The 13,741-nt window shown below is 37.1% G+C and overlaps 1 protein-coding gene across 3 annotated transcripts in view; it reads right to left on the bottom strand.

Annotated features, from left to right (window-relative positions):
* Positions 1 to 8,403, bottom strand: part of LOC117291236 (transcriptional enhancer factor TEF-1-like) — a 38,226-nt gene extending 29,823 nt beyond the window's left edge. For all 3 annotated transcript variants that reach the window (XR_004519145.1, XM_033772849.1, XM_033772848.1), the window contains exons 1-2: positions 8,268 to 8,403; positions 2,931 to 3,163 (exon numbers count right to left, since the gene is read on the bottom strand). Coding sequence is in view for 2 of the 3 variants with exons in the window: in XM_033772849.1 (XP_033628740.1) it covers positions 2,931 to 3,132 (202 nt within the window). In the remaining variant the exon portion in view is untranslated. The remainder of the gene's footprint in view (positions 1 to 2,930; positions 3,164 to 8,267) is intronic.
* Positions 8,404 to 13,741: the final 5,338 nt, after the last annotated feature.

Below are 13,741 nucleotides of genomic sequence, written 5' to 3'. Positions count from 1 at the left end.
GTAGATTGATATTTCAAAACAACAATTTTGTCTCGCCGACAACATTTTATACAAGAAGCATTGAAGGGGAAAACCTTATTGACAGATCTTCAGGTTACTAAGTAACTTTTTCCAAAATAAATTTCTTCTCAGGCACTTTCACACTGTCTCCCTGGGCAAAACACTAGCTGCGTTCAACACAATCCCACACCATATGGAACATTGAACTCTGATAATGAATATGCATGACCCCTTGCAAAGCAACATAATTGCTTCACAATTTCTGTGTCTGATTCATTCAAAATCTGGCCCAAAACTAGGGATTCTGGTTAATTGGCTATTTGGAGAACTCTCTCATAGGGTCTGTCAGGTTTGGTATTTTGAAACTCTCTTTTTAAAATATGAAACATAAATCAATGGTAGATGTGTAGACTTGAATTATATTTATTTAAAAGTGAAAGAATTTATTTTATTTTCCCCAAAAACAAATTAGACCTTGCTAGTTTGTTTAAAACAGAAAGGTGATTTTGAAAAGAATTCTTTCTGAAAAGGGTCCAGGACACATTTGGGTGACTAGTCTGAAAGTGCTCGCCTATCACCAATGTGGCCCTGGTTTGATTCCCAGCAAGGGCCATTATGAACACAGTTAGTTGTGCTTCAGTTTTCTCCTGCAATGCCCCAAGGGTTTTTTCTCAAAGCCCACCAGTTTTCCTCCCTCCAGGAAAAATTAAACACTTTCGATATCTGGCTGTGGTCCATGGTTAAATATGGGTTGGTGTGCCTGGCTGCCAAATGAGCCCTTGCATGCCCTGAGGCTTGACACGTTGTAGACGTGTCCTTCGCAAAACAGCTTCTCAGCTGTGATTGAGGACGATTGGTCTGCCAAAATAAAATAATTATTCTTTGACCCTCCTAGGGAACACAAGTTACTTCATAGAAACATGGTCCTTGCTGGACTTTGGCAAAAATTCAGTCGAGAAGGTTTCAAAGACGTAGTATTCGGTTCACAAAAAAAAAGATGATTGGTTTGCTATATTTGCCAAAATAATTATTGTTTGACCCTCCTAGGAAAACGAGTTAGTCAATCTTTCATGGAAACACGGTTCTTGCTAAACTCTTGCAAAACATCCGTCATGAAGGCATCATATGTTTAGGTAATAAGTAGGATAGTACGTTGGATAGTACAGAAGCGGCAATCATTTAAGGGCAAAAGGATCCAATTGATAACTTCTCATTCAAAAACTAAATCTACTTTTACTTTCAGAAGATGCACTGAGGTATTTTGTATCCATTCCAAGTCCACACTTTTCAAAGCTCTTCTCAAAATAACATTCAGGTTGGTAAAAGTAGAAAGATGAGACCACAAACTTCAAAATACTTGAAGTCGTTTTTTAATTGAAGCCAAGCTCTAGCATCAATCAATAGGCATCACACAACCAAGGTAAACAGGTTTTTGTCTAAGAGTACCCCAGCAGAATAAACAAAACAATCTCAAAACACATTACCATCCATACAGAGTAAGTGTTGCTGCTAAGAATCAGCAACAAAAGAACACAAACAACCGCCAAGACCAGAAAAGCTGACACCAGTATTACAGACAGGTAGTTTTATTGACTCTAACAATCGATTCAATAAAAAAGTTGCATTGACACAGACCATCTCTCTGTCCCCGTACAAAGCGCCAACTCAAGCTTGCTTTTTTTTCTCAACGGTTGATGTTTACCAACCCACTTTCAACACCATAGGAGAAGGGCCTGGAAGATAAAATGTGACTAATTGGTCCCAACTTTGCTGGTAGATATCGGCTATACTAATTCCCAATAGGGACGATAACGAGACACTTTCACTTTGAAGCTTTTTATACATTTTTTTTCATGTTGTACGTCAGCGTGTATACATCGCTTATAGATAGATGTAGTGCCTGTGATAAACCAACCAGCAATTCCACCGTTTCTTATCGCAATTTTTGTTTCTTCTTTTCTTTTCAGGTCACCACTCAATATCCAAGCTGAAATTGTATTTCATAAAAAAATTTAAGCAGACAATGTTGCCGAACAAACTGAGCAGGGGCACCCTATGAGGAAATTGTAAATTTCTACTGGAGCATTTCAAGGGCACCAAGGCAATGACAAGGGGCAACGGAGGCAATCGCCTCCTTTGCCTCCGTGAAGTATCAGGCCTGACTTTTAATACTTTGAATATTATTTAACAGTACAGAACATAACTTACATGTTTCTTCTATTGTAGTGATGTTTTGTTATATTGAAATATAAAAAAAAACAAGAGAGGGAAAAACCACGGAACTTGTCAAGTCATTGAGTTAACACCAAAATCACTGGCATCTGGTCTGCAGTCCAGTGTGAATATAAAGCCCTGCTGTGTGCTAAACAGCTTTACCAAACAGGACGCCTTCAATGGTCAACTTTTAAAATTAAAATTTCTAGCCGAGTTTTAATCAAAACCCCATGCAACAATCTCTAAATAAAGTGTTTATGGCATGACAGCACGTACATGTTTGCAAAGTAAAGACATTTTAAAGTCATAGTTATATAGTTGGAGTTAAAGGTTAACAACTATTATGAGGGAAATTTGAATGGTCCTCAGCTGTTTTACGCTCTACCATTTGGTCAGTGAATCTTCTGCACTAAACGGAATAATGAAACAAATAGTTTATGACCTGGGCCATATTTCATAAAGCCTGTAAGCACGAAAACTTGTAAAGCGGCTACCAGCCAAAATTAAATATAGTTTACAATGTTGTGACTGGTGTCCCACTCAATTTTTGCTTAGCAAAGAATTTTGTCAAGCAGTATTTTCTGCTTAACAGCTTTATGAAATTTGGTTTCGATGTTTGGACCCTAGCAGAGTCTTTCTGAAAGGTTTAACGACAACACAAACACACAAACATCACACATAAACAAAATTAGCTAGGATTGCTTAAACGACCTTACCATACATCTTTCCTTCGTCTGAAAGAATGATTTTTCGTCGACCACAGGGCGGGTAGATAGCGAGCGCTTCTTGGAAGCTTTGCTCAATGTCTGGACTCCATACTCCCTCAGCATCATTTGCCAGGTCTTCTTCATTAGTCTGGCCCGGTGAATGTTGAGGCTGTTGACTGGGAGCACTCTGGCTCCAATTCTCCGATGACATGGCCAAGCAGGGTCAGACCTTGCAATGGCGTCTACATTAAAAAAATAAAACATAAACAGAACAATATTATTACTCCAATGTTTTCAAAGTATAGAAACAAGAGATAAAACCACACTACCAAAAACAATCAAAGTTAGCCTATATTATGTTTTTGTCTCTTATCACAACTGAAGATCAGCCGTTGTTATGTTCTACCACGTGGTTCTAAACCAGGCCTGGAATTTCATCTTTGAGAGGGCAAGACCATTTTCACTTTGCATGTCTATTGGACACTTTTGAAGGGGCACTAAGGCCAAGATCAGGGGCAACGGATGCAAGCCAGACAAGCAGTAGAGTAGATGCTTTAATCCAAACTGTTGAAGACGGGAAGAGTACTGTTTGAAACACCAAGAACAGCTCATTCCATAGCTAACACTGCTGTCCATAAGAAATGTTTAGGCGTAAACCCGCAAGTTCATAATAGCATGGAGGTAGGATTAATAGTTACTTCCTATTATGCACACCATGCTAGCTTCAATATCACTTTAAAAACTATCATTGCATTGTAACAATGTACTTTTAATGTAAAAAGTTTTGTCCTCTAATTTAACAAATAATGCATTTCCTAGTACAAGTTATTAGTATTAAAAGGGCGGTTTATTGCACCAGACAGACGAAGTTGCTAGAGGGTCAGTCCAGTTCCAGGTCAGGACATTTGGTTCCTTGAACAAGAGACTTCACCATTATCACTTCGTCCTTGGGATGGGATGTTACATGTATTGCCACTACATGGTCTGCATGCTACAGTGCAGGGTTGGGACTCGTCCTAAGTCCTAAGATTAGTCTTAAGTTAGGAAGAGTTTTGTGAAATCGACGGCAGTACACTTATCAAAGCTAAAAGATTGGGGGGGGGGGGGTTGCCCTGGTGTTTCTGACATGGTTAGCTACTGGCCCCATGACCCTGTAAACCCTTATGAGGTGTTAAGTCTTATAATTCAACTGTAGCTCTGCATACATGTGGAAAAAATTATAGACACTTCCAGTCACCAATAAATGGTATTGGGTGTGATAAAGTGCTATCATATTCAGGCCTGATACTTCACGGGAGGCAACGAAGGCGATTGCCTCTGTGCCCTTGAAATGCTACAGTAGAAATTTGCAATTTCATCATAGGGTGCCCTTTACCATGACCTTTACCAAGAAGAAAATGCCTTGGTGCTCTTGCCCTTTCAAAAACGAAGCATACAGCCCTGCATATTACTAGACTTTTTTAAATATTGAGGAAAGTGTTTTCTAATCATTAAGGGAAACCCCTGTACAATGTTGTTTTATCAGCAGTACATAACTGACTTCTGGGAAAACAAAGCACGTACCCCATTGATCTCAACATAAAATCCACACGTTCTAAAACTGGATTATAAGTATGACCATACTTACTTTTCTTCAAGTTGAAAACAAGGTAAACAGATCTAAACATAAAATCAACAAGTTGAAGGCCTCAAATATCTTTCTTGAAGGGGCAGAGCAATTTTTCCTCTGGTAAGGGAGCAGGGGCACTTCCATGAGAATTCTTTTAGTTTGAGTTCTAACTTTGCAAAAGGGCACATTAGCAAAACACAGTCTATTAGAATTTCTGTGGGTGTCTGGGTTAGTTCGTTAGTTGCATGGCCCGTTTTTATGGGTTTGAATTGTTTCCAAGAAAACAAGGTACACTATGTCATAGATCTCAACACAATTAACAAGTTTTGCAACAGTAACCATACTTTAAGTTGTATGGGTTTGATTTCTTTACAATAAGATAAGGCTCTATCAAATATCTAACAAATGGGTAAAATTTCATGCTCTCCACCACGGAAAGACTGCAGGGGACCCTCTTATGTCAAATGACCCCTTGTATGGGGTCAAACCATTGCATGTACATCTCCTCATTTTTGGCAAAAAGATAATTACATAAACATCATCGGTCTCCCTTAACAGTGGTCAGCTGGCCAAATGCCAGTTAAAACACCTGAGGACCAGTCAAAAGACACTTTTTGTGGTCTGGCTGGATAATTCAGTGTTGAAAGGCATCCCTGTTTATATTGGACCAGTGAAATGAAAAGCTAATCTGGGCCTGCTGGCCAGTTACTAAATTAGCGCAAACTACTTCAGACCCAATCTATTTGAAATCAACTTGAAAAATCATTTCTCTTGATGTTACAATTCTACAACTGTTACAACTGATTCTTAAATTCCTAACAGCCATTGACCAATCTCAGGGCACCCTGCAAAGGCATCATAATGCAACGCAGCAAATATAAAGTGAACGGGGCCAAATTTCATCTTGAGCTGCTTTTAGGAAAAATAAGCTTATCACAACAAAATTACGCTAACCAGAATAAAATACCTCTTAAAAGCCAAAATGATGTACAATTTGTGACTGGTCATAAACGATAATATGTTGAAACTGCTGGCCTTTTCAACTTTGAAATCTCTCTCCTGGGGTTAAAGATTTCAAGGGGCTTTTTGCAACAGTATCTTCAGTGCTGTAGAAGTAGACCAATGAGCAGGGTTTACATTCTTATCTGGAGAAATGTTGTGGCAATTTGCAACATTGGGCTGAAATACAAGTTAGAATATCTGTATTTAGATGAAAAAAATGTTAATTTTGTTATCGATTCCAACTGTCCTCCAAAAGCAGTGCTGCGAAGACTGTTCAACGACAGAAATATGCACTGTGGGTTTAGTGTTCATTCTTATACTCCATTATCTTTTAAGGCTGCTGATTAATGTGTTTTTCATTTTGGCCAAGTGTTTTTTTCTTCCCTCGAACAACAGAGCTCACTTAGGGTGTTTCACGCTGATGTATTGCGCTCTGAGATTATTAAGCTCATCCTAATGAACACAAGAGTCAAGCGGAGTAGAGCCATTAACTTGGACTAAAGTCCACAATGCCGGCTTCTGACTTCAATTTCCATACAAATTACACCTTTTTGGTCGCCACGTTTTTGTTTTGAATGACTTGATCAGAGAATTCTCCTGTTGCTATGTACTCAAAACGGGTTGCCGGACATGCACAAAGCCGGAAATGAGGTTCTTCGATAACACCATAAGAAGTCATCAACATCTTTAAATTAGCAGGGAGATTGAAGCTTATAGTTGTTTTTTTGCCCAACAATTAAAATGACAATCACAAATGCAAGAATGCACAGACTTCATACCAAAAAAAATTCTCAAAGGGGCAAAAAAATGCCTCAACACTTTTCAATTTGCTTTATGGCCTTACTCATACTTACAAAATTTTAGTTTTTCCTCCCAGAAAAAAACCCCTGAAATAGTTAAACTTATTAGTTTTTACACCGTCATTTTCAGGGAAATAAATGTCAGGACAATTTTACCAAACAAAAATACATTGAGTGTGCTAGAATTGTACATTCTATGTTAACATGGACAATATTGACAGAGTTTAATTGGGTCTGAACTATTTTCTTTGACTTTCCTGTTTAAGCGAAGTAGGTAAAATCCTGCAGCCATTACAGGCCACCCCGGGTATTCGGTAAAAGGCGTTTGGTCTCAAAGTGAATTATGCTTTCTAATCCTACAGTTGTAGAGAGACACATAAAATCTCTGTAAAAATTTCCACCAAAATGTGCAATCATCACATTTTTTATCAGAATTTCTCTTTCATATTCCAATGCCAGTCCTTCAAATGAGTACCGTATCAAACAAAATGTTGCTAATAATTCAGAATTTGAACAAATCTCTAAATTATGAGATGGATTTTATACTATATACTAAGTGTGTTCATTCAAACAAAAAAATTAATTAAATTCAAATCAGTTTATTTTCTACTACAAATGATGGAAAAAATACTTGTGATCACTTGTTAATCAAACAATATTTCAGACTTTGGGAAGATTTTATTCAAACTCTGCACATAACTAAACTGTCCAAACTGGAGGCCTTAGATGTTGAAAAAGGTGAAAGTCGGACCCCCTGTCTAGTGTAAATTTTGCAAATTCGGCTCGCTATTAAATGTCACCTAGTTGTGATAAAAATTAAGCTAACTTGTTGCGACAGAAATCACTAAATGATCTATATTCTGCTGGATTTCTAACTACATCAAACATACCGGTACATGACACATGTGCATGTACAGTATGTCAATGGAGCGAGGTCCAGTACCATGGCCATACACACTGATCTGAAACACACCACATGAAAATAGTACACTGTGACTGTGAATCAACGATAATCATAAAAACAAAATCCAGTTGATAAATAAATGACAGATCCAATGTAAACAATGTAATATCTTTGTACGTCCGTAAGTCCATTCTCGCTCCATAAAAATTATCTTTCTTGGAAGCGCACAGATTCCCCAATTCACGCCATTCTGAACAAAGTGCCAGCTGATGCACTGTGCCATTATTCACTCAACCGCACACAGACAATGCGTTCATGGCGCAAAATCGCAAACCACAACAAAAAATGAGTCACCAAAACATACCAACACAGAAATATAAAACACAAGCTCCCATACGACAGATATAACCTCAGACTTGTGCATATTTTTACCCCGAAACTCCCCGACCAAAAACCCCAGCGGAGACCCCTCGAGAGGTTATTCGGGTAGTACGACCCCAATGCCAAATTTGGAGACAAAACTGCGGCAAGCAGGGGCCAACTTGAGGCCATGCAGCCGCCGTTGATACACCGTACCTCCATAGCGTGTAGCGTGTATGTATACAGCCCCTGTGTGCATACTGCATACAATGTTGTTGTGTACCACTGCTCTGTGTGTGTAGTGTAGGATTGCCAACTATGCGAGCGAACAATGTTGGGAGACATTTTTTAAGTAGTCCACAACACGAAGCAAGTCAAGGGGTCCAAAATTGCCTCTGCTATCTCCAGTATAACTAACGATGGCCTCACAAAAAGGTGCATTCTCGGGAAAGGAAGACTTTCTCTTTCATTTGATGCCATTTAGTCATCGGTGAGACGAAGCGTTGCGATGATTTCCAAAGCAGGAAAATGAGACACAAGTTTGAAACTTGTTCCGGAAGTCCGCACTCGTGAGTCGGAAAATATGACAAAAATGCGAAAGATGCGCCAAATTCACCTGCGAGTCACAATCGAAAACCTCTCGAATAAGCATGAAAAAGAAAACCACTTACCTAAAAATCTTTTGTGGAGCTTATCAGGTAACCAAGGCACTGGTTCGGTGAGATTCAGGACGGAATTCCCGGTAAAAAGAGCAATTTTGGTGAGGATTTTTGGCGTTCCAGCGATGGGGAAGAAAGTATGTGTGGAATGACGTGTGGTATGGCAGACAGCAGCGCCAAGCGTAGCGCTGCAGGGGGTGGGGCCACGCGGATTGGTCGGTTGGGAGAATTTAATATTTAATCAATCAATTATTTTGCACCTGTTACACCAATAAAAACTCTCCCTTAGAAAAATACATAGTTGATCATAAACCATTGTTTTAAGTAATACCTGATTTAAATATAACGGTTGGGGTAAGGGAGTTTATGCAATTAGTCATCGCTTTTAAACAATCTGAGTAGGTTTCAATGATTATTAATCAGTTGTGACGAGCTAGATTTGAAGAAAAGCGCGGGACGATTATTTACTATTGAAAAGTTGGAAATAAATGGAAATAGAAAAATATGGCTTGGAATAAAGCTTTACAAAGATAAGTTAATGCCAAAAATTTTCTTACATTTGTTGATAAAAACACTGACGGTATTTAAATAATTAAATAAATTGTGAAACATTTAATTAAATATGGGAACGCCCCCAGCATGTATTATTCATATTTATTTATTTATCTAGTTGTTTCTTTCTTTTATTGTATAAAAATGACTAACAATAATTTGCTGATTTACCATAATAAGTTTCTAGAAGACAACAAATCAATGGCACTATTGTTCTTGTGGATTATTTTAACCACCTACTTAATAACAAAACTGTTTTTCTCCGTGACTTCATGTAGTGAATAAAATGGTTAATTTGACTAAAGAAATTGTATATTTATCTCCTTATTTGTTCACAATAGTATCTTGACATGTCATTTCAATATAATTATTATACAGAAATGTTTTTAATTATTGACTATAAAGTTAATTGTTGATAATACGACAAATATTGTACAAGAACAAAATTAATAATCATAGTTTGAAGATTCTAATCAAACTAATCCTTGACTTAGAAGTCATATTCATTTTTAATGTGTCAACATTTAAATATGCTTTGCATCAACGCACATATCATATGCAATCAATTCAATTAGAGGTGTCAACTGATATACAAACCGAGCGCCACATCTCACATGTCCAGTCACGCACTACTGTACGTAGACGCAGTTTACATGTCACCTGTAATATTAATAATTCATGTAATTATTTTATAATCTCCATTGTGATGACAACGGAGTTTCGTATACCTATGCAATACAATAATTCTCCTCACGTCCAAAGCAAACAATAGCCAACCAGCAATTGGGTGATGTCATCGTTTAGGCCTCGTCAACTCACACCAGAGGGGTGTCAGTGAAGTTTCGTGAGGGTGAATGTTACGAGTCCACACAGCCACCACATAACACAAAGCAAACATAAGACACTGTTTTGACTGCTCGCCCAGGAAATTACTTTCTATCCGAAGAGTCAAGTTCCCCTTTGGACTGAAGCGGTTATATCTAAATTGGTTTAATCATTGACCGACATTCTGTTATTTCCTGAATTAGAAATACTTTATGATAGGGGAACACCTTCTACTCTAGGAAGCTTCCATCCGCGGACCGAGTTTAGAGGCGGGGACTATAAACTTGTCTGAGTTAAACCCACCAGGGGCGGGCCCATGTGTTTATTAATAAGGGGGGGACTTTTAGGGCTACTTCCTAAGTTAACAATTTCGGTAATCCTGCCAATGTTTTTAAACAAGTTGTCGATGCGTTGCTGTCAGAACAAACTTGAGGGCCCTGTTTTTTTTTAGTATTTAATTTAAATTTTTTATTTTATTTAACATAACAGTTAACACGAGTCGCTGGTGCAATCTTTGACTAGAAGCGTTTTTACAAACTGTTATAACCAATTTTAAAATGAACGAGTTGAAATGGAGGTAGGATGGGTGGGGGGCGCTTCACCTACCCCATAATCAAAAATGTCTTGTTTAGTAAGAGTACTGCAGCTCAGGCAGCTTTGGAAAGTATAATACATTATGAGAAACTGTTCACTTCAAAGTAATGCATTAGGTAAAAAGAGATTTTTTTTATCTCAAAACTGAATCTGAGAAGCGGTGACGCTTCTCGGATAATGTGTTCCATTTGCAGATAATTCTTCATGCGTTGACATAATAATAACCGCTCCAGATTTTTTGCATTATCTGAAACGCTACCACCTTTTGAAGTAATTTTTTTTTACAGGTTAGTGTTGTGGTAAATATCTACAAAACATATAGGATTGAAACAAATAGTTTGCGGCAATTACCAAATGTATAAAACCCCTTTAGCTACTGGTCAAGGTGTACAATGTATATGCCTATCTACTAGGTATAATGAAAATAAATACCAGGATGTGGTTATCGATAAAGCAGAACGGCTGAACTATTTATACCAACGAAACTAAACTCAAATGACGTCAACTGAGCTCTAAACTACCTACTGAATAATAGCAGGGCCAATTTTTTGTGCCGTTGAAGCAAAAAATGAGGGGGGTACAAATTGGAACAATGTAAACTTATAACCAGTTATTGTTGAGCAAGACTTTTCTGCGCAAAGCAAATTTTTGTGCTTACACCCGCAGGCTTTATGAAATTGGGCCCATGCTGCAGTCACATAAAAGGGCACTGTTATATAAAGAGTACGTTATAAAGTTCCGAGTTTAATTTCTATTTTGTGTTTCTGTTCTATCCGAGAAAGTTTGCAAGTCCTATAGCAATATGTTGTTATAATGAGAGTCGTAATGCGGCTACTTGAGGTTTACGCCCTTCCTAGCCGGGACATGAATCTTGGACCTCCGGATTAAATACCCCTTGTGGTGACGGGGGGGGGGGGGGCATCAATTAACTCACATCGTCAACTCAAAAATGAGTATATACCATGCAGGAGATAGGGTGTTTTGTTCAGGACTATTAGTGGGCATTTTATTATTGTTGTAAAAAATATAATAATGTAAGAGTGATTACCTAAACGCAATCATGAACATGTACAGCAGAGACTTTAGAGACATTAGAGAAAATACATGCTTTACATTCATACAACACACATTATTATGTGACCCAGTAAGTATTATGTTGAATTATTGCCATATTATCACAAAAATTAGGGTATAATAAGTTATGAAAGTAATCAATAATTTTCAAAATATTCACGTTTAATTGATGGAAGAACTAAATTCCAGTGATTGGCCTAACATTTACCTTAATGGTTATTACATATAATGCTAAAACTGCAAGCAAACAATTCTGTATGGTCATTCATGTCAGGTCCCCAGACGTGCACATCAATAACGAAATGGCTATTGTCTCATCTGTAAAGGAGGAACATACTGGATTCCCTTGCAGCCTTGGTTTCGTTCTTCCTCAATAGTTCATTGAGATGAGTGGAGGAAAACCAAGATGGACGCATAACGTAATGTAGCAGATTCACAATGAAAGCCACGTACTGTCTTATCATAGTTTGGTACCCGACCTACAGAGCTATATATTGAAATGTTGTATCTTCGTTAAAACACTATAAGGACGCCACCCCCCAAACCTCCCCCTCCCAAAAAAACAAAAACAAAAACCCACAAAAAAATCACAACAAACAAACAACCCAGCAAACAAACAAACAAATAAACAAAAAAACAAAAAAACAAACAAACAAACAAACAAACACACAAACCCACCAACTAAAAACAAACAAAACGAAAACCAAGCGCAAATTTGTTTCAAGGACCATCGAAAGGCCCCCCTATTCAACCAATATTAAAATACTTAAGTAAAGAACCAGTTTGACAATCAGGTGTAATGTAAATTTGACGGAAACGTGGTTAAGTTTATTTTAAAAACGGGGCATAATGCTACTTTCCTCCTAAGAAACCTACGTGAAATAACCCAAAAACAAAATAATACAGGCGATCGGTTTTCTTTGTAGTGTAAATACAAAATTATTATCCCCAGTTATTAAAGGTCTTAAGAAACCAAAAGAGAAGTTAATCAGACCGGGTAAATCCATACAAAAAGGTCAAGGATACTATCCAGGTATTAAAATTTGCTTCTTTGTCTTTTTTGAAATTCAATTTGTAAGAGAAATTCTTAGAATACTCTTTAATGAGCCGTATCCCCGAACCTGTCCTACATAAACTCCCTACAAAATATGTGCATGTAATAGATGTGACGTAACGAGCTTTAGTTTGCCTCATCTAGTCACGTGACATCTAAAGTCTGATGAGATATAGCAAAAATTAGCCTTCGAGAAAGAAGCCGCTACGGTCGAAACGTCAGGCCGTTGTGCAACAGCTTGTATTTCTTTTTCGAAATAAACATACGTAATAATTAATGTGTACGCATTACTAACATTATTTTTACCACACCGATGACCACAGCACAATCCCATTATAATGGGAATTTTGAAGACAATGTGCAAATCTCAACGAACTCTTAATTTATGGCAATGAATACAATAATTATCAAGTATGTCATCTTACTGATATCAAGTTATTCAATTTATAATAGTACATGGGAATTTTCTATTTTAAGATAAATTTTGTTCCACAGAGTACTGATTAAACAGACTAATAATTATCTTAATATTGCCAATAATATTAACTTACAATAAAGACATTGTATGGTGAATTTTAGGTAGGAGATGTACTTGTGTTTTTGTTTGTTACATCGTTGCATTAACCATACAACATTTCTAACAAATAAAAAGGGATACTACTACACGAGTATTTGAGTATAATATAAAGATTTCTGAATTCGCCAAACTTTTGTCATTGTGACAGAAGACAGTTTACAATGTTCAAACCATTAGCAATATATCGAAAAACTGGCGGGAAATTCAATTTGGTCACATTGTCATAATAGCTTTATCAAATTGACAACTTGAAAACCTTGAAGTGTATGTCATGTATCTATATCTATAAAATTACAACAAAGGTTATATTACACTGTTCATGCAATATTAAAATTAACACAAATATTTTTGAAAGAAAATAACAAATTTTGACCAGGGCAGAGGCGAGAAAGAAAGATTACTCAGCGTTTTTGAGAATTTGACATGCGACAAATTGTGGTTAATGTAAAAACTGAAAAGGTATCGTAAGATTATACAATTTTAATAGAAAACACAACAAATAGTTGTAATTTTAATGTAATATCAGCTGGTGGCCTTGTTTTCTATTATGTAAGAAACAGCTTTGTACCCAGTGAAAAACTAACCAGAAGAAAATACACAATGGTTCAACTAATTAAATAGCCTCCTCAAATGATATCTTGAGAATGTCTGATAACACCACCGAGCATGACTTAATGTGCACCGTTTCTCATCTGAAACAGTAGGTAATAACTAAATTAAATTCTCTCATTGTTTATCAACTTGTTGCACAGTTTTGCAACACTTTATAACTGGTTTGTTTAAAGTGTAAGCAACTATCACAAACATAAA

This window comes from Asterias rubens, chromosome 6 (assembly GCF_902459465.1).
Source record: "Asterias rubens chromosome 6, eAstRub1.3, whole genome shotgun sequence".
Taxonomy (NCBI): Eukaryota; Metazoa; Echinodermata; class Asteroidea; order Forcipulatida; family Asteriidae; genus Asterias; species Asterias rubens.
The sequence above is the reverse complement of the archived record's forward strand: the minus strand, read 5'-3'. Positions and strand labels throughout refer to the sequence as shown.